The sequence below is a fragment of the Topomyia yanbarensis genome, chromosome 3 (genome assembly GCF_030247195.1).
Source record: "Topomyia yanbarensis strain Yona2022 chromosome 3, ASM3024719v1, whole genome shotgun sequence".
Taxonomy (NCBI): Eukaryota; Metazoa; Arthropoda; class Insecta; order Diptera; family Culicidae; genus Topomyia; species Topomyia yanbarensis.
Window position 1 is genome coordinate 419,773,831 of NC_080672.1, and position 26,100 is coordinate 419,799,930.

The 26,100-nt window shown below is 39.1% G+C and overlaps 2 protein-coding genes and 1 long non-coding RNA gene across 8 annotated transcripts in view; 2 read left to right on the forward strand and 1 right to left on the reverse strand.

Annotated features, from left to right (window-relative positions):
• Positions 1–423: 423 nt before the first annotated feature.
• LOC131689652 (serine/threonine-protein kinase Nek7-like) lies at positions 424–1,463 on the forward strand. The gene is made up of 2 exons (XM_058974894.1): positions 424–612; positions 671–1,463. The coding sequence occupies exons 1-2, from the start codon at positions 545–547 to the stop codon at positions 1,443–1,445; spliced, it is 843 nt and encodes a 280-aa protein (XP_058830877.1). The 5' UTR covers positions 424–544; the 3' UTR covers positions 1,446–1,463.
• A 96-nt stretch (positions 1,464–1,559) lies between these two features.
• The window catches only part of LOC131689650 (pancreatic triacylglycerol lipase-like), a 51,352-nt gene continuing 26,811 nt past the window's right edge, over positions 1,560–26,100 (reverse strand). For 4 of the 5 annotated variants that reach the window (XM_058974889.1, XM_058974892.1, XM_058974890.1 and 1 more), the window contains exons 3-7: positions 19,155–19,297; positions 7,607–8,482; positions 7,328–7,543; positions 6,927–7,260; positions 1,562–2,729 (exon numbers count right to left, since the gene is read on the reverse strand). In XM_058974889.1, the coding sequence (XP_058830872.1) occupies positions 2,615–2,729; positions 6,927–7,260; positions 7,328–7,543; positions 7,607–8,482; positions 19,155–19,284 (1,671 nt within the window). In that variant the 5' untranslated portion in view covers positions 19,285–19,297 and the 3' untranslated portion in view covers positions 1,562–2,614. Of the gene's footprint in view, positions 2,730–6,926; positions 7,261–7,327; positions 7,544–7,606; positions 8,483–19,154; positions 19,298–26,100 lie in introns of all 5 variants that reach the window. The other variant, XM_058974893.1, reaches the window with a different exon arrangement.
• Positions 12,511–13,586, forward strand: LOC131689653 (uncharacterized). Of its 2 annotated transcripts, none has more exons than XR_009305439.1 (4): positions 12,511–12,673; positions 12,727–12,831; positions 12,890–12,997; positions 13,056–13,586. It is a non-coding gene; the product is annotated as an uncharacterized LOC131689653 (long non-coding RNA). The 2 variants fall into 2 exon arrangements; XR_009305440.1 differs by having other exon boundaries at positions 12,511–12,668.

Below are 26,100 nucleotides of genomic sequence, written 5' to 3' on the forward strand. Positions count from 1 at the left end.
TGCAAAATTGCCGGATCGATATTTTTCGAGGGAATTTCCTCATAGTGTTATGTCTGTTAGTCTGAGGTTCCACTATACTAACGCAAGATTCCACAATTTCCCACCTTCGTTGGCTAAATGAAGTGTACTAGTCAAACAAAATACAAGCGAGAACACGCGAATTGTTTAAAAAACAATTTTAAGCTTATGCCAAACATGAATCGCCATGTTAGATATCCAAAATTTGATTATATTTTTCACTGACATTTTCTGCGTGTCTGATACATGGGAATTTTCTATGGGGCGGCTTTTTCGCCCTAATCATAAGTTTGTCAAGATTTCGACGAGTTTTGATTCGAGCCAAATTATGGGCCCTCTCGTATTGTTAGATAGGGTAATGAGCATATTTATACCGCATTCCTATTATCCTATACCCATTCCGAAGCTTTTTTCATTGTATAATATCCATAATATTAATATTGCTTTTGAACATTGTAGTAGAACTAAATGTGTCTAATAGGCATTTATTTTTGTTTGTTTGTCGTTTAAAGTGTCCAAGTGAATCATGTTAGTCAACATTGATCTAAGTTCAGTGGAGTTCGAATCGCATTTGGGATCTGGCTGTTATGGAGGGTAAACTCACGTCTATCGTCAACTGTGCTTCTGTTATTCTAAACTATTTCCCTTTCAGCAATGTGTCGTTATATCGTAACAGAAAGGACAAGCGCAATCGCCGACTGGTTATCAAATCTATTCCCTATAACAGTCCGGAATACGCGTATAAAACCGTGCTAAAAGAACATACTATTCTGTCCCAGATAAACCACCCTCGAATATTACGCTACTTCGGGTTCTTTCAAACAAGCGATTCTTGGAATATGATAACAGAATTTGCGGAACGAGGCAACTTGGCAGATTTTCTACAGCGACGCCGTGTTCACCGTGCATTTCTCAGCCAACGGCTCGTTATGGTCAAGTTTATGGACATGGTGGAAGCACTGCAGTATCTACACCAGAGGAAAGTAATACACCGAGATTTGAAACCGGAGAATGTACTGATTGATGCTGATAACCGTTTAAAGTTGGCAGACTTTGGAATCGCGAAGATTTGTAGCACCCATCCCAACGGATCGGAGCTGGACGAATTGAATATGACGATCGTGGGTACTCCACTGTACATGGCACCTGAGGTAGCAACCGGTAAACGGTATGATTATAAAAGTGATGTGTGGCCTCTTGGGATAATTTTCTATGAAATGTGTATGCTGGACCATCCGTTTTTGGGTTCTGACCTGACCGAGAATGGTAAAATTAAGTTCAAGGCACCTAGGATTGACTGTGATGGTAAAGGCTATCAGCCGGGAATGCAACTGCTCTGCGAGATGATGGTTCAGGTGGAGCCTAAGAAACGCTGGACGTTGGAGAATATAATCAAAGATGCTGGCGTTATATCATTAATGACGTGAAACGTGTGTTTCGAGATGAATTTTATGATTGGCCCAGGCAGTTTCGAAGCATGGAACGATTGACCGTTTGTTTTAAAATTTATTTCACAATGTATCACATTTCTTAGCATGTAATCTAAAGAACAAAAAGTATGGTCGTTTTTTTAAGAACAATGTACTAGAAATAAAGAGGATCTGTTTTAAAATGGTGATGACGGGTTTTGAAAGGACCAGATCTTGTCGGGGAAAACCTAAGCTGGCACGAGAAGAAGATCCAAAACTGGGTGCTGTATTTAAAAAAAAATATCTTGGTATATTGGAAGTTACAAAATCATCCTCAGATTCCAGGAGAGTGTTCCATAGGCTAACATATAATTCATCCGTAATGTTTTAAGCAATTAAGGTTCGTTCCTATTAAAGAGGTTTGTGATTAATTTTGGCAATTTCTGTGATCTTTTTCCTGGAAATGCTTCTAATGCCTACTTGTTGCATTTCTTCTGCTGGCTAACCTCGTATGAATGGTCCTGAAAAGTATCGATTGTACCCAAACTAAACTGTTTCGGGACTAACGATTGAAAATTTAACCCTAACAACAGGTAATCTTTTCAAGTTTAGGGAAGACAGATTTAAATTTCACAGAAATAATCTTACACTATAAAATAATAAAAGCACGCGGTAATCGGTTACTTCTCGTTTCTTTCGTTCTAAATTTGTACAATCAAATATATAGTTGTAATGTAGGGAACACGTGGTTTCTTTATGGTATAGTCTCTACTAATTACTAAAGGAATAAAATGACTCAAGAAAGGTTCTGTTTCAGCTTCAAACATTCATCTCAATCGCCTCGATCACACATTCAGTGAATTAACAATAGCTGTAAACGTATAGAAATCACATATCAAGCATCCTACTCGAAATTTTGTTTAGATAACAAATGAAAAAAAACATCAACTGAAATCTTGCTACCATTAACACTAGCAAATTGATTTGATAACTGGGGTCAACTTTTATCTAAGATAATACATGATATTGCGGTTAGTCTGGATGCTGAAAAAACAACAACTATAATCTCTCTCTCCTTCGACCCTAATTCCACTTGTGTCCTGGGGTGGGAAGTAAGTGGCTATAGAGGACTTTCGGTTTGCTTTAGCTAGGCGTTAAAATTGTTCCTGTTTCCTGGTGGAGCAGCACTAGGAAGTTTGTCGTTTGCAGTTGTCGTAGAACGAGTACGATCCACGGCTGGCAATGTCGGCGAACTCGCGCTTTGGGGCACACAATTTGTTGGAATACTCCGTATTACGTTTCCTGTAAAGAGTGAGAAGATCGCTTCAGTGGAACAAATTTGGCTCTCGAAGAAAACCATGCGTCTACATAGAAAATGTTTTTTGGATAAGGATCTTTTCTAGTAAAGCAACCTATGGTTTGTTATGTTGCGCCCTTTCCAGATGTTGCGCTAGGCGAATACACCCCTGTAGAGAAAACATAAAAATGTTGTTCCATTTTGACGTTTGTTAGTTGCGCTGAGTTCATCGAAATAAAAACACGTTGTTTAGAGTGCGCGCTCGTTTGATTCTTTATTTCGTCCCGATTATCCGTGTTTTCGTAGGTCTGGTTCCGTTAATCGATTGTCCGCTCACAAGTTATGGGCCTGGACTAGTTCGTGACTGTGGAAATCGGGTTCGCGCGAGAAAAGTTACGGAACGGTTCGTTTTATCGATCGTTTGTTTTTGGCGTCGAGCTCCGACCGGTGGATTCCTGCAAGCGGCAAAATGACGGATTCGCAGAGATTTACATTGTAGAAGTTAAACAACCACAACTACCAGTCGTGGAAGTTTAAGATGAAGATGTTGCTGATCCGGGACGATATATGGTACGTCATCTCCGAACCCCAAGTGAATCCGGTCACAGATGCTTGTACGAAGGCGAATGCAAAAGCTCGGGCGACAATCGGCCTCTGCATTGATGACGGCAAGTTTGGTGTGCAATTGTGCGAATGCGACGGATGCATGGGATGCGTTGAAGACCTACCACGACAAGGGGTCGGAGGTCTACCTTCTTAAGAAGCTGACGCATCTGCAGCTCAAGGAGCGCGACGATATGGAGCATCGGAGGTGCTACTTTGAGCTGTGGACACCCGTTGCGAGTGGATCACCGCCGCCGACGTTGAAGTAGTGGTAGCAAGTTTGTTGGTGCCGGAAGTAAACAAGCGGAGACTCGATCCTGTTGCCAGTGTAAACAACCGGGACACCCGAAGAAAGATTGCCCGAATGGTGCAGCTGGCGAATCAGCGTCGAAGTCAGAAGCGAAGAAGTCAGATGAACCGAAAACCAAGCCGGCACAAGCATTTTCCGAGGAACCACTGGCGTGGATGGTGGGACAAGCTGAACCGTCAAGCTAGTTTATCGACAATGGTGCTTCACGGCACATAATGGGGAATCGGAAGTTCTTCACTGTGTTGGAGCAAAGCGGTGGTACGAGCGTGATGTTGGCCGATGGCGGCACGAGCCGCGGAATCATCGTTGGTGTGAGCGCCACTGGGGAACCAATGGAGATCGAGTTGAGCGAGGTATTGTATGTGCCGAAACCTACCAGTGGACTTGTGTCGGTGAGTATCCTTACAAAGAAGAGCTTTGATGTGGTGCTCACTGAGAATCGGTGCAAAATTCGAAGCCGCACCGAACAAGTGTGCGGTAGGCGAGCGACAAGGAATCTTGTACCGTTTGTGTGTTCCGGAGTAGGCGATCATTAGTGTCCAGACGTCGCACATGACGCATTGCTTGCATACGTGGAACAGACGCCTGGGACACCGGGATCCTAAAGCGGTTCGATCGATTCACGTAAACAAGCAAGCAGATGGGATGAAGGTCATGGACTGCGGAGTGCGTACTATGTGCCAACGTTGCCTAGAGGGAAAGAAAAGTGTGGATAGAGGTTTCAAGGAAAAGCTGGACATCGTACATGCTGATCTCAGTGGTCCGATGAAGAGCACGCCAAGTAGAAACCAATACTTCCTTTGTTTGGTCGATGACTATACATGAATGGCGTTCTTGTACCTTCTGAGGGAGATGTCGGACGCTGCAGAGAAAATCAAGGACTTTATTTGCTTCTTCTGGACGTAGATGAGCAAGGTCCCCAGGGTGCTGCAACCAGACGGTGGAGGAGAGTTCAACAGCAAAGGTTTGCAGAACTTTCTCCGAGCGGATGGTATTGTGATCTAATTCAGTGCGCCCTACTCACCACAGGAAAACGTTGTGGTAGACAGGCGAAACCGACACCTGAAAGATGGCGCTTTGTATGCTGTTGGAGGCGAAACTAGATCAAAAGTACTGGGGAGAGGTGATTCTGACGGCAACCTACATTCAGAATCGAGTACCTTTCAGATCCATCGGAAAGAGTCCTTACGAGAAGTGGTATGAAAGACTTCCGTCGCATGAGCACTTCCCGATTTTCGGCTGCGAAGCCTGGGTACACGTTCCAGCCAAGACACGCAGGAAAATGGAGCCTAAAGCTCGTTAGCTGGTATTTGTAGGCTACTCCAGCGAACCGATACGATTTCGAACCAGGCCCTCATCAGCCGGGATGTAAAGTTCCTCGAGGATTGGCGTATGGACAGTGAACGTGATGCCGAGCGGAAACTAGAAGTCACTGAATCGACGGTTGAGTTGAAGCCACTACTGGATCCGGTAATCACTCGTGAGCCGACCCCCGTGCCTGCATTCGAGGAAGATCCTGAAGATGAAGAATACTTTTTTGGATATGTATCGGCTGAAGAAGTGTATCATGGTGACGATGCTCCTATTCCGGAGAATACAAACCAGCGGGGGAATCCTCGACGTTCCACCCGGGGAGTGCCGTCGGCGCGATTCGGAGATTATTTTGTTGGTAGGGCAACGGTGGACCAGGATGAGCCAACTACGTACGAGCAAGTAATCAGCTGCCCTGACAAGGAGAAATGGATTGCGGCAATGGATGCATGATACATGGGAGCTTGTGGACCCACCGCCTGGTTGCAACATTGTCGGTAGCAAGTGGGTGTACAAGAGGAAGTTGGATGCGGACGGTAAGGTCGAGAGAATGAAGGCCTGATTCGTGGCGCAAGGATGTAGCCAGCGTTTTGGTTCTGATTTCGAGGAAATATTTAACTCAGGGGCGATGTGCCAACGGCAAATGTACGTGAAACACTTGGAAATTGAATCTGCGTACCTCTACGGAGCTGGACGAGGTGGTACGTGGCGAACGGAAGTGAGAAGAAAGTGTGCAGACTAAAGCGAAACAAGCGGCAAGAGTTTGGCATAAGACGCTAAAGGATATGCTGAAGCAGCTTGGATTCGAACAGTGTAGTTTCGATTCGTGTTTATATCGAACACAGGTTAGCAAGAATGGGTTGATGTATCTGCTCATATATGTGGATGATTTGCTGTTGGTCTGTGCACAGGAGGAGGAAATCGACCAGGTCGAGCAAACGTTGCAGGAGCGACTGAAGATTACAAGAATAGCTGACATCCGAAGTTTCTTAGGCATTCGAGAAATTCTGACGGATTCTTCGTGAAATGGGTAAGCCGTAAGCAGAGCTGCGTGGCCATGTCCACCGTGGAGACTGAAGTCGTGGTCCTCTCAGAGGCAATGCAGGAAGTTGTTTGGCTACGACGTTTACTAGCTGAACTGAACGAGAAACAACAGCGAACAACTATCATTTTCGATGATAACAGGAGTTGCCTAGATTTCGTCTCATTGGATCAGTAGAAGAAAAGGTCTAAGAACATAGACACGCGCTATCACTTCACCGCTGTTCATCGGGCGATATCAAGCTGCAATACTGTACATCGGAGTACATGCTTGCGGATATCTTGACCAAGACGCTTGGGTCAACCAAGGTCAAGAGGTTCGCTGAAAAGATGGGATTGGCAATCGTGCCGATCGAGGAGGAGGCCGTTAAGGAGTCTTGGGGTTAAATTCGCGAGGAGGAGTGTTGCGCCCTTTCCAGACGCTGCGCTAGGCGTTTATACGCGAATGCACCTCTGCAGAGAAAACATAAATATGTTGTTCCATTTTGACGTTTGTTAGTTGAGAAACATAGTATCCCTGGCGCGGCGCTTCAGAGGGTCTCATAAATCAGTCGTCACATGTGCCAGCCCTGATCACGATGGAGTGTCATTGTCAGTTGGACCGTTGCACTAGCCACCTAGAATTTTTTTGGCGATTTTTTTGGAAATAAGTTTGACTGCGGCGTACAGTACCTGGTCCCTAGTTGGTTGTACAATTTAGTTGCATTGAATAGGTCAATGGGAATTGATGAAGATCTTTGAGAAAATCAACCTCATGAATTATTCTTTCAAAGTTTTCCAATTTATGAAGATTTTGTTTTTGAATTTGAGTCAGAGTTCGCTCTAATGTTTACAAAACCCTTACAAACAGTTTGGAGCAAACCAACCCCGACCCGACTTCAAAAACAAAATCAGCATTAGACGCATGGCTGTTCGTGCTGTGTCGGTATATACTTACTCCCTCGATGGCATCTGCATGGTTTCGACCTGAATCGATTTGACGTAGAGGTGATTGTTGCACCACAGCAAACATAGCGTCGTTGGTTCTAGCACGTTCATATCGTGTGTCCACGCTAGTTCCACCTTGCGGATTCGATCGCCGAGGTCGTGCGGGTTCGTAACGACCACCTGGTAGACGGTTCCGTGTTCAAACCGTGCCGTTCCCTTCGGAGTGAGGTCAATGCTGCGAATGGCACCTCGCTCGGAGAAGAGACCAGCCGTCAGATGTCCTTGCACCCAGGTTTCGGCCGATTTCGGCTTCGCCAGTTCAATGGTGAATCGATAGTGGCGTTCTGAAAAGAATTAATGGAAATGTTAGAATTTGGTATTGCTTGATTTGAACAAATTCTTTATACTTACGACAGAAAGGAAAGTCTCGTCCCGTGGCCAGAAAGTATTTACCCGGTTGAGGAGCAACAGGAATAGACGATCCAACGGCGATGTCATTTTCCGAAATGTTTTGCCTCGTGGTCGTAATCGGTAACGATGCGTGATAACCCATGAGAGCACAATTTCCAGAAGTACACTTGAAACAGTTCCCACTGAGGAAGTGCTGATAAGATGGGCAACGATGAGCTATAAACAATCACGGTTTATTAGACAAAACTACCCACTTCAAATGAACAATAAAATACTCACCAACATACGGACACTTTCCGTTAATACTATCGATGAATAATTTGATTGCTCTAATGTGATTACACGCTAACAGAACTCGAGATGCTTCCTCGATCCCGTCTTTGATCAGTGTAAGTGGGATCGTTGCGGCCCCTTCCTGCGACAGTGCACATCCCGGCTGTTCTTTACCATTGTTGGGATAGAAATCTAAATGACCACATGCATGTGACATTCCGTACCCAGGTATTTCCAACCTGAACACACTTCGACCGTCCGTATGAATCACATCCACCAAAGTTGCATCGCCTGGATCTAGTCTCACGATTGGATCCATCCCCTGGAAATACGGTTCGGCAGGATCTAGTCCCGTAATTCGACCCAGTCCGGGAATCCTTTCCGCCGCATACCCAGCCGTATGGGCTCCTAACGAGTGTCCTATCAGATGAACATCCTCCGGCTCCAATCCCTTGTACTCTGATAGCTTGTTGATCAGATATGCGATTTCTAACCCTACCAGCCTCGTGTTAGCTGTGGCCTGAGTGTAAAGTGGAAGTGATCCTCCTGCCCAATCGACAACGATCACATTCAGAGCACCACGGGTTATTAGTTCATCCCGCATCTCCGACACCCAGTTCGACAACGGGGTATCGATGAAGCCATGGATGATAAACTTCGTTTCCCACTCGGACCGGAAGTGACTTTTCATGATGGTCTCTTTTACCTCCGCTTGCAGCAGCTGACCATCCGTTGGGTTCTTCTCGGTGTACAGGATGAAGCGGGTGTTGATGACGCTTCGAGGCAGAGGGAACACGTTAAACGGTCGGAATATCAGATGGTACCATTCTTTGGTGATGTTCAGACAGCCGAGCTCGCCGTAACACCGGGTCATGTTCTCATCTGTGCGGAGAAGGAATGGAAGATTTGAAATATACGATATTAGTGGAGTAAAAAATAAAACTAAAAGTGATGGGGAATAGTAAATCTGAATTTTGTCGTTGTTGGAATTTAATCTTTTTTAACATAAATAGTTTTAAGCATGAAATGAAACGTTAACTCTAGAAGCAAAAGGAAAGCTAAGACAAAAGAGTTTCGAGGTACAAGTTGAACTCAAAAATTGGAGATTCATCTTTGCTGCCAAATGAATATTGTAGGCAAATTTTCCACAAATATCATGTTCGATCAGCAATTTGTAGCTGTAGATTGGAAAACGAAGCATTCCTCACTTATGGAATCACAAACTACAGTATTTATTTAAAAGGAAAGTCTTACGGTGCCTTTATTGAGATAAACATACTTGTAGACGTAATCAGGTTGACAACTGATAAAAATATGGTTTCTTTTAACTGTACAGTACCCAATTTAACATTCGTGTATCTTTGTTGGTAGGAAGTATACAGTAGCAATATGACAAACTATCGTTATTTTGTCGTTTTTTTCCGATTGAATGTCGATTGCTGCCAAACCACAGTTTGTCAATCAATATAATATCAATAGGCAATTTAGAAGTGCGACTAAAATGTTGCGGCTGGCTGCACTAATGTTTCGATTTCATCTTTTCGGTATGTGGCAACCAACTTATCGACCCACATCTTTGTGATAGTCATAGGAACGTGGTCTTAGAGAGCAATGATTCGTTTCGATTATTGAACGTTATTTTTGGTTCGTTATAGAATGAAGAGAGAAAGAGACGATGAGAAATTAAGAGGAAAACGAATCAATCAATGAAAATGGACCCGGGACCGTCGGTGTCATTTTTTCTATACACTTAATACATGCGCTTTTGACAGTGGGCTACAATGCTTTTATTCTTGTTCGAAGAAAATAACATTTTCGAAAGCACTTTACGTTTTCGCTAGTCGTAAAGTCGTCGTCGGCTTTGGTGCGCTAAATGTAACAACTTCCCAAAAGTTTAGTAAAACGATTTGATTCCTGCAATCAAATAAACAAGCTTACTTCAAGAAACCTTTTTTGATGGTGAGTGTGAAAAAAATCAAGAGCTAATTATTTTCAAACAAAAATCAATTTTTGAAAATGTGTTGAGCACATCGTATTGTAAAATTTTTCTCGTGCTCTATTTTGGAATTAGTGAACAAATTGAAGTGATCATTTCAGATCTCAATAGCATCGCAGGCGTGTAATACATTCATATTATATTAGCATCGAAATACGTAACTAGGATTACGCATGAGCATGAGCATGATGACCGTACAATTCGTAGTTACTACTCCGTGATTGACCAGAACAAGCGAAATTGCACAGAGAATCAACGAGTGGGTCTTGGGAGTAGCTATCCATCCTGAATGTACATTTTGCACGTACCAAGAGTTCTGTACTTTGATATAACAGTGTGGGCCAAGCCCTTACAGCCATAGGGGAAGGGAACGAATGTTAGTGTAACAAACATTGTTGTGGAGACTGTGTATACCTTTGCATCTCCCCGTTTGCCATGGGAAGGATTTTTGGTTAATAGAATGGGGTAAATAGTTATACAAATTTGGATTCACCTTGATAAGTGATACGATCTATGCAACTCTCAGAAGTGTTATCATGTGTTTATTGCTCTGGGCAGCCGGCTGTCGAGAATTTATGATAAATTTATCGTTTGTTGAAGTAATGTTGAAATGCTCGGCTTGTAAAAAGCAACTTCAGCTCCGAACAGCTGACAGTCGGAAGTGTTGCTTATGTTTAATTGAATAAAACGGCAGGTGACCTGTTTTATTATTCCTTGCTTCTTCATTCAGGCGAAACACAACATTCCGAAAACAATACAATATAATGAAAAGCGATTACTTTTATTGGTTTCTTTCTCCGCGGACGATTGATTCTTAAGCTATAATTATTCGCGCGCGTTGTTGTGCTATCTGAGGCGCATTTTAAACGGTATAAAATAAGCACTACCGAAATACCTCAAACGATTAACTTTATATGTCGAATATATGTGTTTTTACGCTAATTTCTAGAGCAAGATTGGAGGCAATAAGAAACTAACTTGCTACCTTTCGCGTCAATAATCAAGCTATATTTTTATACGCATGCAGAAATATAGTTAACATGACTATAATATAGTGCCTGTACTAATCTAAAGCATATAAAAGTGCTCAATACAATGAGAACAGTTAATATGCTTGATTGACGATTCAATGGACTAAATGTAAACCATTGAATATGACAATAGAACATTATTTCTTCGTGCCACAAATTAGTAATTGGTTTAGAATTGTTCTTGCAAATTGTCAACTCTCAACCCTCATATATAATTCAAAAGTCATCATTCACTCAGACAAGACCACGCGTATTCCCCACGCGCATTAAATACTAAAGGATTAGCTTCCTAGTTGGTCAAATAAACACTAAGCAAATAAAGAAACTAGTTTATTCAGTCTTAAGAAATGTCAACTCGATTGGCATCAACAGGCGGATACGTGTTCTCTTACAATGCCATCAAATCAACGGACATCAGTCTACTTTCTACCTGTGCCGCAGTCAGTCCTACAATCGAGTCAAGTGAACAACAGGCCTATTGATCTAATGTACATTGTCTCGAAAACAAAGGAAACATCGGATTATTCTTGGAATCATGAGTAAAGTTGACGAAAACAGCTCTACTCCGACACAAAGTCGCGGTCGTTGACTTGCAATTATGTTCAATACGACAGAGTTTTTGTGAAGTGTAATACCTTCTGAAGGTAAAAATGCAACTTAGACTTATGGAAGTCTTGTATGATGATACTAAAATCCTTGCAATGCAGTGTTAATATCATTCAACACGTTAGCACAAGCCGAGCGTTTTGTTTTGCAGAACAACTTAAAACATGTGATTTAAAGTGACAACGTTGGAATTAAGATTCCTGTTTATATTGAAAATGATTATATAGATGTAAGGCTATACGGCCTATCACCTCGCAGTATACCAACAGACTCCGTGAAAGAAGATCTCCGCTCGCAACAAAAAGTTTCGCACACGACGTGCAATAATTGTACAATAATTGTAATTGCTTATATTTTTTTTATTTTTACATTTCTAAACATATAAAAGATCCACGGCTCCGTTAAGCTACCGCCGTATCAAATGAATGAATTAAAAAAATTCAAAGAGCATGCAAAATTAAATACGACAAAATTTGTGTAATTCTGAATTTAACAAAATGAAGACTGCTTAATTATTTGCATTAAAATAAGATCGGAAATAAAATTAGCTATATAACTGAGTTGGTTCATTTTCAAAGATAGCACTGTTGATGAATCACTTTACATAAATAGGTGATAAGGGACGAGGACGAAAATAGCTGACCACCGTCCATCGAATTACGTAATTAGGATTGTTTCATAAAATCTCAAAGGAAAAACGCGCCAGAAATATAGCCGCGTGAGGTTAGATTACTCGAAGGCATGTAAACTGTAGAATAACAATTCTAACAGCCAAACAGAACTAGAATGAATCCATACATACCACAGCTGACAAAAGTATTGCAAATATATCAAAACTATCGACTCATCTCAGGACTATTGTAGCGTTTATGCATTATTGTTAACATTAAGTCAATGATGCGCCAAACAGAATCATCAATATTATACATTAAGAACATTTTGGCAACACTGTACGGCAAATCACCATTCCCTCGTCGAACGCATCAGTTGCTGCATATGTGGACACCCAATAATACTGCATCTTGGATAACTTCCACCGGATGCCATCAGCAGCAGAAGCAAAATCACGGTATCGCACAAACACAAAGACACAGACAGTTGAAGTCGACCGTCCATCGCGGTAGTAAACGCTTTGCTCGTGGTGAAATAGTCTGACAGGTTATCGTTGATATAGCACCACAAAATCGGTTTTTCGAGCCGGATAAATTTGTCCGTCGGCACAATCAAAAGGCTAGTGAATCCAGAAATAAATAAGTACTGTTAGTCGGGTGAAAACGTGCCGCGTCGCGAGTGCAAAGCATCACGAAGGAAATTGCGCTCTGCCACCGAGAGCAGCTTCGAGAAAAAGATCCGGCTAACAAACGTAATCCAGAAGAGATTACGAACTAGATCGTCCGCTGATTCCCGACGCCGTTAGTTAGTGGAGACGACAAAAGTAAGGTAATCAACCACGTTTTACCACCATGCACATTCTTAACCTGCATTGGTTTCAGCTCTGTTCATCCGATTGTCGATCGCAGCAGTGCTCATCGTGAACGAACGATTACACGAGGCAGTCAGATCGGCATCCAAAAGAGCCGTTGACTTTTCGAAGACGAGTAAGGTAACATGCCCTGTTTTGACGTCAAGCCCAAGATTAACGTACATTGATTTCAGTACGGGTCGAAAAGTTTTTCGCTAATTGCACTGGCCTCTTCTCACGAACATATTCTGGCAGTCGGTCTAGTGCAACAACGAAGAAGATTTCGATAGATCCCGGAAAGGGTAAGCAACATTATACATGATGTGCACAAAACGGAAAATTGCATATGTGCTGTTTCAGGGTTTTTATTTGGATCTTTTTATCTGGACCTTTATTGTTGGAAGCTTATATCTGGACCATTATTTCTGGAATTCACCTTTTGGAATCTTCACTTGGGAATTTTCCATTAGATTTCCGATTCGGAGCATACATCTTGAACGACGATAGCGGGACCTTTGCTGCCGTACCGAGTGTTTGCTGTTGCGATGCGATCCTGGTCAAGACGGTCATTTTGCATCAAGAGTCGATTCAGCAGCATCGAATTGCCACGACGACTTTGCAACCGAGAGCAAACGAATTCAACAAGGGTGTCACGACACGGTTCCTGGGTGGAGTGGTGAGCGGAATCCGTGTTAGTTTGATTGCGCAGGCCATTATATGGAAGAGTCACAGGAGATTCGACAGTCACCACCAGGGAGTTGGTTTGGTGCTTACAGAAGATCGACGGGAATGTTGCCGACAGGGAACTAAAACCACGGGCCCGTGAGTAATAAATAAGTTGTGTATTCAAGATAAATAGATGTAAGTGAGATAGATTAGGAGTGAATAAAGGTATGGGGTGGAGTACAAATATATAATGTTTTGATAGATTCTGCTGTGCTTATGATTTGTTGGTGCAAATTTGTGAATGCTAGTCGGTGCGATCGCGACGTATTCATTCCTGTAAGGTCAAAGGCTACACTATATATTAGACTGGTTCAATTTTTGACTTTTAGCTACACCAGGCTCTACTGATTCCTTTTATGGCTCTTAGTAATTGTGTAAATTTTGGTACCGATCGGTTGTGTCTACGGACCCTCCAAAAAATTCAAAGTTTATATGGAAGTTTTTATGGAAAATCGGTTAACATTGAAAATAAATTCATAAAAAATCACCTCATCAATCAATTAATCATAACACTATATATTTCTAAAGGTATTCATCTACTGAACACATTCGGGGAACATTGTAAGTTAATGAAAATTCGCTGAGAAAAGTTATTTACTAAAGAAGCAGCATGACTTCAAAACAAGTGGATTTTATTATTAATCATAGCAACCCTGTTTGAATGGCTGTATCTGCTCTACGCGAGCGGTGGGTGGCAAGTCTAGTTTTCACTGGTATAACGATGGAGCTATTCAAGCAGGGTTGCTATGATTAATAATAAAATCCACTTGTTTTGAAGTCATGCTGCTTCTTTAGTTAATAACTTTTCTCAACGAATATCCATACACTTACAATGTTCCCCGAATGTGTTCAGTAGATGAATACCTTTAGAAGTATATAGTGTTATGATTAATTGATTGATGAGGTGATTTTTTATGAATTTATTTTCAATGTTAACCGATTTTCCATACAAACTTCCATATAAACTTTGAATTTTTTGGAGGGTCAGTAGACACAACCGATCGGTACCAAAATTTGCACAATTAAAGGGCCATAAAAGGAATCAGTAGAGCCTGGTCGAGCTAATAGTCAAAAATTGAACCAGTCTACTATATATGTCGCATCTACTCGTAACACTGTGTCTCATACCCTACAATATAATCTTCGGTAAAACATTTTGAACGCTCGGAACATTCTAGCTAATTCCCCGCCTCTTATGAAATATGTACCTAGTAGACTAGTACAACACCACGCTTTTTAAAAGAAATACTTAGTTTTGCAATGAAATATGATTTATCACTTTCTAGTTGAATTCTTAATATGTCAATTATGTACTAATAAAACTTTATTTTTTATAGGAGTTTCAAAGTAACTGGAACTGAAACAATCACATTTCCAGCAGAGCGTTTTGTTTTATAATTTTGAACAATTTTGTTTTGAAATTTAATTTGTGATATCAAATTTTATCATTACATTATCAAACAGCCCTTGTCGTCCTCAGAAACTATACAGAAAACAGCATTTTCCTAAATTATTAATCTTTCGTGACAAAACATCACCTAACATGTGTTTGAAGTAATATTCTCGCTAGCGCAGCCTAGTGGCTGAATTCTGAAATTATCTACTCGCCTTCGGGCAACACGTGACCCGCTGATGAATATTGCCTAAAGCACCACACTTCTAAAATATCATGATCTCGAGATATAGAATTTGAAAAATAGTACACGCTCACTAGCGCCGCCTGACGGATCTATTTCAATTTGATTTGTCCATAATCGCGTAGCCCTTGACTTCCTCTAGAACTTTGCCGAAAACTCCATTTTTCTAAGTTATTAGATTAGAGATGTATCATATTCTATAGAGTGCTGAAAAGTGGTACGCTCACTAGCGCTACATAGTGAGAGTATTCCAAGCTAACCTGTCACCATCTGGTAGTCTTTGATTTCTCGAGCAACTTCACTGAAGACAGTACCCTTCTAAATATTCTTGTTATTGAGATAAAAAATGATTTTTACATTACTTGACAATATGCATTCGCACTAGCGCCGCCTGGTGGGACAATTCTGAGTTATTATTTAAACTATTCAGAAGCTCTTGACTTTCTGAACAAATCTTGATAAGACATCACTTTTAAAAATATTCAGTGTTTCGATATATTTCATGTTAAACCCATTCAACGATAGTCACATTCACGATGTGAGGTTTGATTTCTTTACTCTCTTTTAAAGCACCCCTGGCGGCACAGTTCTCAACTAATTGGATATCCAATTACTCTAAATTGTTGGTCAAAGTAAGCACAACAACTTTGTCAAAGAAAGCATGGCGCTAAATGTGAAGGCAGACGAAATATTCAGCCACAACCTCAATTAGTCAAAATCCCATAAGCTATGGGATTCCTATTACGCGGTTTCCTTTTTCACGCCCCCAGTTATTCGCGTAGTAGGAGACCCGATGTAAGTAACGACTAAGTTATGACCGGTCAAAGTAGGCGTTCCCAATTTTTTAGACCCTCTTGGTAGTCCGCGTAACTTTTTACCTCCTTGGTATACCGAGTGTTAATCAGCATGAGTTCAATATTATCTTCATGTAATATTTTGAAATGCTGGGGGAATGGGTTTGGATCGGGAGAAGGTGAAGGGGTTAGTAGAATGAGATTGGAGGATACGTCAGAAAATATTTACTTATTTCAGTATGCGGGGTGGATGAAGGGAATGCGGGTGTGAGAGTGGTCCAAAGGGGGTAGGTGTAATCATAAGGAGGAGGGGGCGGTGCAAGTCTAACTGCATATCACACCTCCCATTCGAGACTTTCTTTGAGAAAATCGGTTCAATCATTACCAAAGAACTGATGTGACTTTAATATTATAACGGTTTATATGGGAAACTCCACAGTGACCTGTAACTCCGGAAACAAGAGTTAGAACCGAATGAAATTCAACAGCAGTCAATGGGATTACTTGCATTTGAAATCAAGTTTGTTAAAATCGATCAAGAATTCGGTGACAAATTGGCGTGACATTAACTTAGGAGCTAGGCGAATTTTCCGGGGGTACTAAGAACCGTCATAGGCGGCCAATGTGGCCAAAGCTATTTTGATTAATCATTAGTAATCTAAACCCGCAAACCCAGTAGTGTTACAGCCATTTTAATATGTATTACATCATTCCGACATCATGGTGTTACCAGTTCATAGAGAACTAGCTATTACCCATCGCGTGTTGCTGCGACTTTCAACGAAATAGGAGGAAAACATAATTTGTTCCGAAGCGCCACACAGTGTCGCCTAGCCGGACAAAACCTCAAAATTTTATTTTAAATTTTTCGTGATTTAACATTTTTCTCTGTTTCTTAACAGGTTAAATAGAGTCTTCTCAAAATATTAAGTCCCGAAGACGAGGGTTCAACTTTTTACAGAACTTCAAAGGTGAAATAGATGATGAATTCTGAGAAAAACTATTTTCAAACCTAAGTTATTCAAATGAATATATCTTTTTAGTTAAGATTCCGATTGGGGCCAAACTGATTTCATTTGAAAGGTTATAGCTGCCATTCGATTTAGTCGCTACAAGCCTTTCTTCTCGCTCATACATGAAAAACAAATAATAAATCGAGCAATAGTTTAAAGTTATAATGTTCAAAGTGGCTGTACTTTTTTTTGAAACGGTTCGGAAAGATCGCTTGTTGTTCATTATACTTGAAAATTAGTGTACTTTCCGAAAATGAATATCTTGTTTTGCCCCTTTCTGCCCCGAGGCATGAAAAAATGTGATTTTTCATGATACGTCTGAAGGAGGCGCATGATAGCCTTTGACTACCCAGGGTTCGCAATATAATTTATAGATATGTCTTATCATTATCAACAATTGAAAAATGTGTATTCTGCTAAAAAAATCATCGCACTTAATTTTTTAAAAATGATTTTTCGCACTTTAAATTCGTAAATGTTGAATTTTCGAACCACCGTAAGTGCCAAAATTTTGTGGATTTAAAAAACAAAAAATAAACATCAAATATGAATTCAGCGTCACAAAATTACCCTAATGTGAAGTTTTTATCAAATTCGGGCCACTTTTGAGGTTTTGTCCGACTTTTGTATGGAAGGTTATCACTGTGCGCCATTGGGCGGGCAGATAATCCTAACCAACCAATAGCACACAAAAACGCTCTCTAACAAATGCCTACTATGTATAAATTTTGACGGCAATCAGTTAAGCCGTTTGGGAGTGCATAAATCATATACATACAAACATTGACTTTTATATTTATAGATAGATAGATAGACAGATAGATAGATTAGATTTGGTGTGTGACCATACTCTTCAACCCGTAACTCCGGCACCGGAAGTCGGATCAACTAAAAATTTAATAGCTTATACATTTCATTTGAAACTAAGTTTGAGTAGATCAGTTCAGCCATCTCTGAGAAAATTGTGTGATGACACACAGACATTTTCCGAACTCGACGACCTGAATCGAATGGTATATGAGTCTCGGTTAGAAAGTCAGTTTTTGGAGTGACTGCATAGCCTTTCTTTATATGAGAAAGGCAAAAAGTTATGGCCAATTTAACGTCGATTTTGCTGTATCGAAGCTTTGTATTTTGAAGGTTAATTTTGGCGTCTAATCACATTTTGCCATTATTACTAAGATTTGTTTCTACATTTTCCTTACAAAAGTGAACATTCGCTCTAGAGCAGATGTATACGAAACCACACACATCATGCACAAAACTATTCGTAACCAATTAGCATATTTGCTCAACAATAATCTGCGTTGGCAAATACCGAAAGCACAATCTGCATTCGGCGTTTTTATGGAAGTAGTAGTAGCAGCAGTAGTTTGCAATAGTTCGCCTGAACATGCTATTAATAAACAAAATTCGAAGGTCAACAACTGTCTGTTGCCGATGTGAAGATGCTGTTGTGAGGTCAAGTTCAACTGTTTAGTAACTTGAGGTAATTATATACAATCTTCTCTTTCACTAGTGTACGGTTGCGGCAATGAGTATTGAAAACACTAAAGGTTGATGTTAGACACAATCATAACTTTCAATAGCATATATTTTTACGCGATAAAATAACTGAAAACTAAAACTTGTACAATTATGCCTTAACCAGATTAGTTAGGATGATGGTGCTTGTTTGAAGGATATCTTTCAAAAGGCGGTGTTTGTTCCACGAGAAAAAAATACTTGAAATTATTTGCATACTCGTGTCTTGATTAGTTGTAATTGAATTCGATGGCCATCAGTAGAAGTTTGTAGCCACTCGCTTCAATGTACTTGATGGTTCATGTAAGCAACTAGATGGAAGTGGTTTTCATATACATTTGTATTGGCACAGTTAAGGGTCAAACAGAATGCTCGAACTCCGGTTCGAAAAGTATATTAAATCATGGGTTGCTTTTTGTAACGAGCGAAGCGTTATTGTCACAACTTCTTAACCTTTCAAATTGGGTCTAACGCTGCGTCCGCGACGTAGCATTCTGTTTGACCCTTTAGTTCGGAATGGCCGGCGGCATTAGTAAAATACCGTTACAAATCAATTAAGATGTCTTTTATGTATCGGGCAGCCCGGTGACCGTGCGAAACAGTCCTGCCTTTGTGCACTAGTTGTTGACCTTGTCTAGTTAAGTTGAGGGCAAAACGTGAATTTAGTAAGTTGAGGAAACGGAGGCATAGCAGAAACATAGCAAAAAACAGAACAGTGCGTTACTGCTATCGCTACTGTCTGCCATCCAAGTTGGCTTTACTTACATGGTAACCACGGTAAATTGATGTTGTCCATCCGGGCCCAGCTGAGCGCATCCAGTGGACCGGCGGTACTCGAATCGATCGAGGAGATGGTGCTTATAACTAACAATGATGAAGCGAGATAGCCCAACATCGTTGCGGCGTTTCTGAAAGTGGATTACGTGAGAGAAATAGAACAATATTATTGAATTGCATGATCGGTTTAGTTGGTGTGATGGCCTAATAACAGAATTGGAGTAAATTTATAAAGTTCAGTGCTCCAAATCCATGTTTTTGTTGCAAGAGACTTCTTTTTATGAGTTAGTTACGTATATGGAAAGTTATGCAGCATTGTCTTTTTTTAAGACAAAGCAAAATCAGAACATCTAGCCAGACTGAAAAATATCGGGGTGACGAATTACATCGCTATTAAAACGAACAGAAAAGTAGAACCTCGTTTTATTTCGATTTTTACTCGAGAGTTCGCAATCAAAGCAATCCATTGCTAGGTGTCAATCAACGTGCGAATTGAATAAAAACTCAACTCACGAACATAGTGTTTACGAAGTATTACCCATCATGATTACCTTAAACGACCGAGTACCAAGTTCACCAGGCAAATGAAAATGCAAATAAACGTTGGTTACACTTAATCGTTAGATCATATGCCTTTAATTGCCATTCTTCGGTAAGCATCATCCATTCTTGCGGCCAAACCACAACAACCAATAGTAACAGATATCAATGGCCGTTTACTTTATGCTCGATGATATACAGGTACGTACAAACATCACAACACACCCATCAGGTAGCGGAGTAGGTGCGAGCACTCGACGAATAGCGCGGTGGTATATTGCTTCACGGAATGGTTTCGTTGTTTGCTTCCTTACTGTAGGTATGTACATTGGCTATCACTTGACCCGCGAGCCAAACAAATTGACACTAACATTGTACACCAACGGTAGCGTCCGCGTGGAAGGTAAGCCAGGATGGTAAATGAAAATTTTATGTAACTATGTCGATTGGGAAATGGATCTATCACCATGGTGATGAGCACACAATGCACCGTGCCAGCCCGTAGAATCGAGTGACAGCAGTGGGCCGTAAGCGGGGAACCTATTTGAGAATCACTGTCTGTCGGTGTTTCTAATCGGTTAATTATGCATAATACGAATACGGGTGAAACGAAGCCGGCTTAACTTATGGATGATCCATGCGAAACTGCAGTAAAAATTGTTCTTGCAGTTATTGGTGCCAGCGTGTGATGCATGATTACAATGGATTGCCTTCGTGGTTGACAACCGTTCATGGTGAATTTATGCGCGCTGTTGTTCGTTTAGAATGTCATGGATTTGCATCTTTCTCGCTTGAACGAATTACAAACAGCAATTTAACGCTCTATTGAAACCGACATTTCGTCATTTTTTAGGTGTTCGGGTATGACTGCATCGTTCAAATAAGTCAGATACAGAAGTAGTCAAGGTAAGATTTTATAGGTTAACTTTTCTTTCTCTAAATTGATTTATTTCGAAATGAATTTTGGAGTCCAAACATAATTAAATAAATTTTCGTTATTTAAATAATTGTATGTTTTTCATTTTTTGAAATCGCAAATGACTTAAACAATGAAATACAACATAACAAATGGGAGTGTGCATGGCGTAATTGTTAAATCGGTTGCCTTGTACGCAGCTCACTTGGGTTCGATTCCCAACCTCGTGGTTAGAGATTTTTCTAACCTGAAAAAGAGGCAAATGACCATGACCTTCATAATCAAAATAAAAAAAACATAACAAATAATGTCTCCGATTTTAGCATGTGCATCATTATCCCCCCATTACAATTCCAAACTGAAAGCATCTGGTTTCTCGGGCTCAGATGGCGTTCCCTCGATTTTTGTCAAACATGCATCAGCGTGCTTGAATGACTTCGGCGAGCCTTCACTACAGGAACATTCCCTTCCTGCTGGAAAGCAGCGCATATGTTTCCAGTTCATAAAAAAGGAAACAAATCGAACATTGATAATTATTGGGGAATCTCGTGTTTGAGTGCCGTATCAAAACTATTCGAGCTGGTTGTTTAAGACTCTTTTTTAATACATTGCAGATGACCAACACGGTTTAAGGCCTAAACGATTGACAACGACCAACCTGCTCTCGTTCACAACATATGTACTCGATGCATTCGCTGACGGATTGTAATGGATCTGTGGTTTTCGACAAAATCAACTATAATATCGCAATAGCGAAGTTGGACAAATTCATGGACAGCTTCTGTGCTGGTTTCGTTCCTACCTTGTTAGAAGGCAATTCCGAATCAGCATTAAGTGCTGTCTATCTGCACCATTCTTCGTCACATCCTGCATCCCACAAGGAAGCCATTTCGGTCCAGCAATATTCCTCCTCTACTTTAATGGCGTCAATATCACAATATCATCAGCTTTTCTTTCGCCAACGACATGAAATTTTTTCGACGAATACGTGATAAAACTGATGACGAGCTTCTTCAGAGTGAACTGGAGTGCTTTAGTACGTGGTGTGGTCTAAACAGAATGGTTTTAAACCCGAGTAAATGCTCAATCGCAAGGCTGGAAACGTGACATTTTTTATGGACGTGACAGCTTACAAACTTTCACGTTGCTGCCCGAGCAGGAAAGTCATAGACGAATTTCATGGTTGGTGTACGCATGAATGTCGTTCAATGAATGTAATGTCTATGGTGTGCGTGAATGCCGTCACATAGCAGTTTTGTTTTCGGCCACCAGGACTGGAAGAAGTCAGTTCGAATGTCATTTTTATGCGAAAGTTCGGGAAAAAACCAATACGACAGCCCCGATGCAAGTGTGACTTCGGCTGCTGTGTATGTAAACGGACGAGAGAAAAGTAAAAACGTTCGTGTTGCTGAGCGTGCCTGTTGCATGTTCGTGAAAGTTCGGCTATTCGGCTTGGTTTGGTTCGCTGACAGTTGCAAATGTATGTGAATGGGTGTGTCTAACTTTCATCATCCGTTGCGTTGGAACTGCTGCAAATAAATTTCATAGCAGCGGTTCAAAATGAATGTAGTGAACGACATTCATGGCTTATATTTGCAAGATGGGTATATCGATAATCGATAGTTTTGAACATTTACAATGTACAGGGGGTCCGCCGATTTGTCAAAATGGAATTTTTTTCATTTTTTTGGTAATGAGTTTCATATTAAAGAAGAAGTTGTTGGCCATTGAAAATCAATAGTGTTGGACATTTACAATGCGCAGGGGGGTCCGATAATGCGTCAAAATGGATTTTTTTTAACTTTTAAGTAATGAGTTTTATATTGAAGGGGAAGTTGTGTGCCGTTCAAAATCTTTAATTTTGGAGATTAACTATGAACACGGGGAACCGCCAATGTGACAAAATGAAAACTTTTTCATGCGGTAGCAGCGTAATCAAGTTACAGAATGATGGTATTGTAAGACAGAATTTTCCCAGTTTTTCTCAGGGAAATCATTCAGAATTTTATTCAGGGAAATCAATGAATTACTAATATTTTTTCATTAATAATGTAGTGCCATTATATATGGAACAAATTTTTGTTGACAGGCCATTAAACGAACAAAATAATTCTTTTTCCATAATCCACCATTACATTTTGGCATACTTCCCAAAGATAGTGGAAGTCTCAAAAGGAAATGTGTTCAATAATTTGGAAGTCATCCTATGGAGCAGCTTTGCTTTCAAGATATGATTTCGTATGTCCTGATTTTTCCACAAAAAATTCTCAAATATTGCTTTGATTTTACGCCGATTCCAGGAGAAGGTCCCCTTCAAAACTCGGCCGCCTATGCGTTTGCTCCTTAACCCTTAGCATAATATGCTTATAGAAATTAAGAGTCTTTCGGTACTAAAACAATATTGGAAAGTTTTATGATTACGCCGTAATGAACGAAAGAGAAAGTAGACAGAGGCTCTCCCAAGTAACAATTTTAGTTTTCTTTAGTTTAATTCTATTAGCGGTTTCCACAACTTATTTTGGAAAACTAGCATTAAAACTTTCAATTCCATGAAAACCTCCTAATAAGTGCTTCAAGATCATATTCTAACTAGTTGGCCCAATGTACATAAACCTGCTTTAAAACTTTTCCGAAGCAGCATACATATTCTCTAAAAGGCTTTAAAAACCGCTTTATGAACAACATCAAATTCGTTTAGAATCAACGCAAATTCCGTTTTAAATAAGCTTTAAATCTTTTCTGATTTATGGTTGCTTGTGAAGGCAGCTTAAATGTAAACAAATAATATAAACGTCATTTTTGCATCTGTTGGTGATAATCACCAGAGTTTGCGTGCTAGATAATTTTGATAATCAGGTTAGTAAAATCTAATGCTGATTTCGTTTTTAGAATCGAGTCGCTTTAGGTTCGCTCTGAGCTGTCACTTTTGTATGGGTTTTGTAAATATTAGAGCGAACCTAGGGCGATTCTGATCTAAAACCGAAATCAGCATAAAAGTTAATTTGCGAATTGTAAGAACTGTCTCAATCATGAAGAACATGCGCTTCAAATTTTGTCGTGAATAATAACGCGATAAAATTGATAATCGTATAGCTTCGCTCTCATAATAAATCTGTTCTAGCAAAAAATGTACCAAATAATTCCACCATGTACTAATCTCATAGTGTGCAGTAGAAATTTATTGTATGTTCCTTTATTTAGAAGTTTCTTTAATTCGTATTTCACGACAAAAAGTGTTTACAAATGGCGACTCAATATCAATCATAATAATGGCCATCTAGCGAGTTACTCTTCACCAGTATAGCCATAGACCGAATTCGACAACAAATTCGCTATAAAACTGCAAGTATTTGTAACTGCATTGGGGAAGGCTTGATACTCTTATAATGGTTTTAAAAAAGCTTTTTGTAGACAATCATTTTTTATTAAGAATGTTTATAAAACAACATTAAGATTGGCGACAGGGTTTTATACTGGCTTTAGGTATATAATTTTTTGAGCACTTGAAAGCTGCAATACAGCAATTGATAAGGGAAAACAGAATTTTTATTATTATATTCTTCTATATGATTTATCGCGGTTTTAAAAATAGCCTTAAGATATTAATAAGAGCGGACTTATCTGGGAGTTTTTATTAAAATTATAAAACCTATAGCAATGATAGCGACTGTAACAAAATCATTATAAATTTACTTAAAACCTTAAAGCATTCGAAATGTTGCTTGGGCTCATTTGCATCCAGGATCTTTTGGCATGTTTGTCTAGATATGATTGCAAGAACACCTCATTGAGAGGATCTGCCTCATAAGTCGACACAGACACACACAGGGCCTAAGTCGCAATGTACTCAAATAGAAAAAATCAGTTTGAATATTCTACGTTGCTTTTCTAAATATAGTTTCTATTGTATATATATGTATATATATATATATATATATATATATATATATATATATATATATATATATATATATATATATATATATATATATATATATATATATATATATATATATATATATATATATATATATATATATATATATATATATATATATATATATATATATATATATATATATATATATATATATATATATATATATATATATATATATATATATAGAAGAGACGTATTTTTGGTTATCTTGCCTTTCTTGTGCCAGATGACAGATGAGTGTATCCCAGTTAAACTCATTCCGGAACCGGTTCGGATTTCTGAATGGAGTCGGTATGGATTCCAAATCAATTGCAAAAACCGATTCCGACTCAGAATCGGTTGTTGCATTTGATTTGGAATCCATACTGACTCCATTCAGGATTCCGAATCAAATTCCGAATGGTTTGACCGGGATGCAGCTAGCGAGGTTGGCAGTGCAGCCAATTTCTTTGTCATATTTAGATATGTTGCTATAATACACATAATAATGACAGTTTATTAACACACATTTCGCTAACATTTATCTGGTACTAATCAAATCAACATTTTTATCACATACTTCATATTTCTAGTAAATTTGGCCAGCATAACAGCCTATCCATCAGAATCAAATTTGCAACAAAAATATAATAGAGATGAACTTACTACCAAATATCGTTTTACATTGTAACCAGTTCCAATAAGCTGTTATTACTAGATTCATTATTTTTTGTCTGAAATCTGCGAATCTAAGAAATTTTGAAAAAGAAATATGATAGCCGCAATATGCTACCATAATTGTACGAACCTGTCAAATTCATTGCTGAAATCAAATATGTAATTCAGCTATTTTCTTTCCACCTCTACCAATATTTTCCTGTACACAATTCCGATGACACGGTAAAGGGGTAAAACACTTCCACACTGGTTCTATGGGAACACATAACGAGCACAGTCTACAGACACGTCCTCAATATATATATATATATATATATATATATATATATATATATATATATATATATATATATATATATATATATATATATATATATATATATATATATATATATATATATATATATATATATATATATATATATATATATATATATATATATATATATATATATATATATATATATATATATATATATATATATATATATATATATATATATATATATATATATATATATATATATATATATATATATATATATATATATATATATATATATATATATATATATATATATATATATATATATATATATATATATATATATATATATATATATATATATATATATATATATATATATATATATATATATATATATATATATATATATATATATATATATATATATATATATATATATATATATATTAATTATGGTTTTCACTTTGATAGTTACTGGAGACCGCCATCTCCTTGTTTTCAAAATGGCCTAGATTAAAAAATTCCGGTATTTTATAACTACTGTAAATTATACCCATATTGATAGTTGTTTTCACTGTTTCGTGGTAACTAAAGGCCGCCATCTTGGATTTCA

Bases quoted from the DNA above. Each gene is read 5' to 3' on its own strand.
- LOC131689652 (XM_058974894.1), top strand. From the start codon at position 545: ATGTTAGTCAACATTGATCTAAGTTCAGTGGAGTTCGAATCGCATTTG. The intron at 613-670 runs GTAAACTCACGT...TTTCCCTTTCAG, and splicing joins GGATCTGGCTGTTATGGAGG to CAATGTGTCGTTATATCGTA.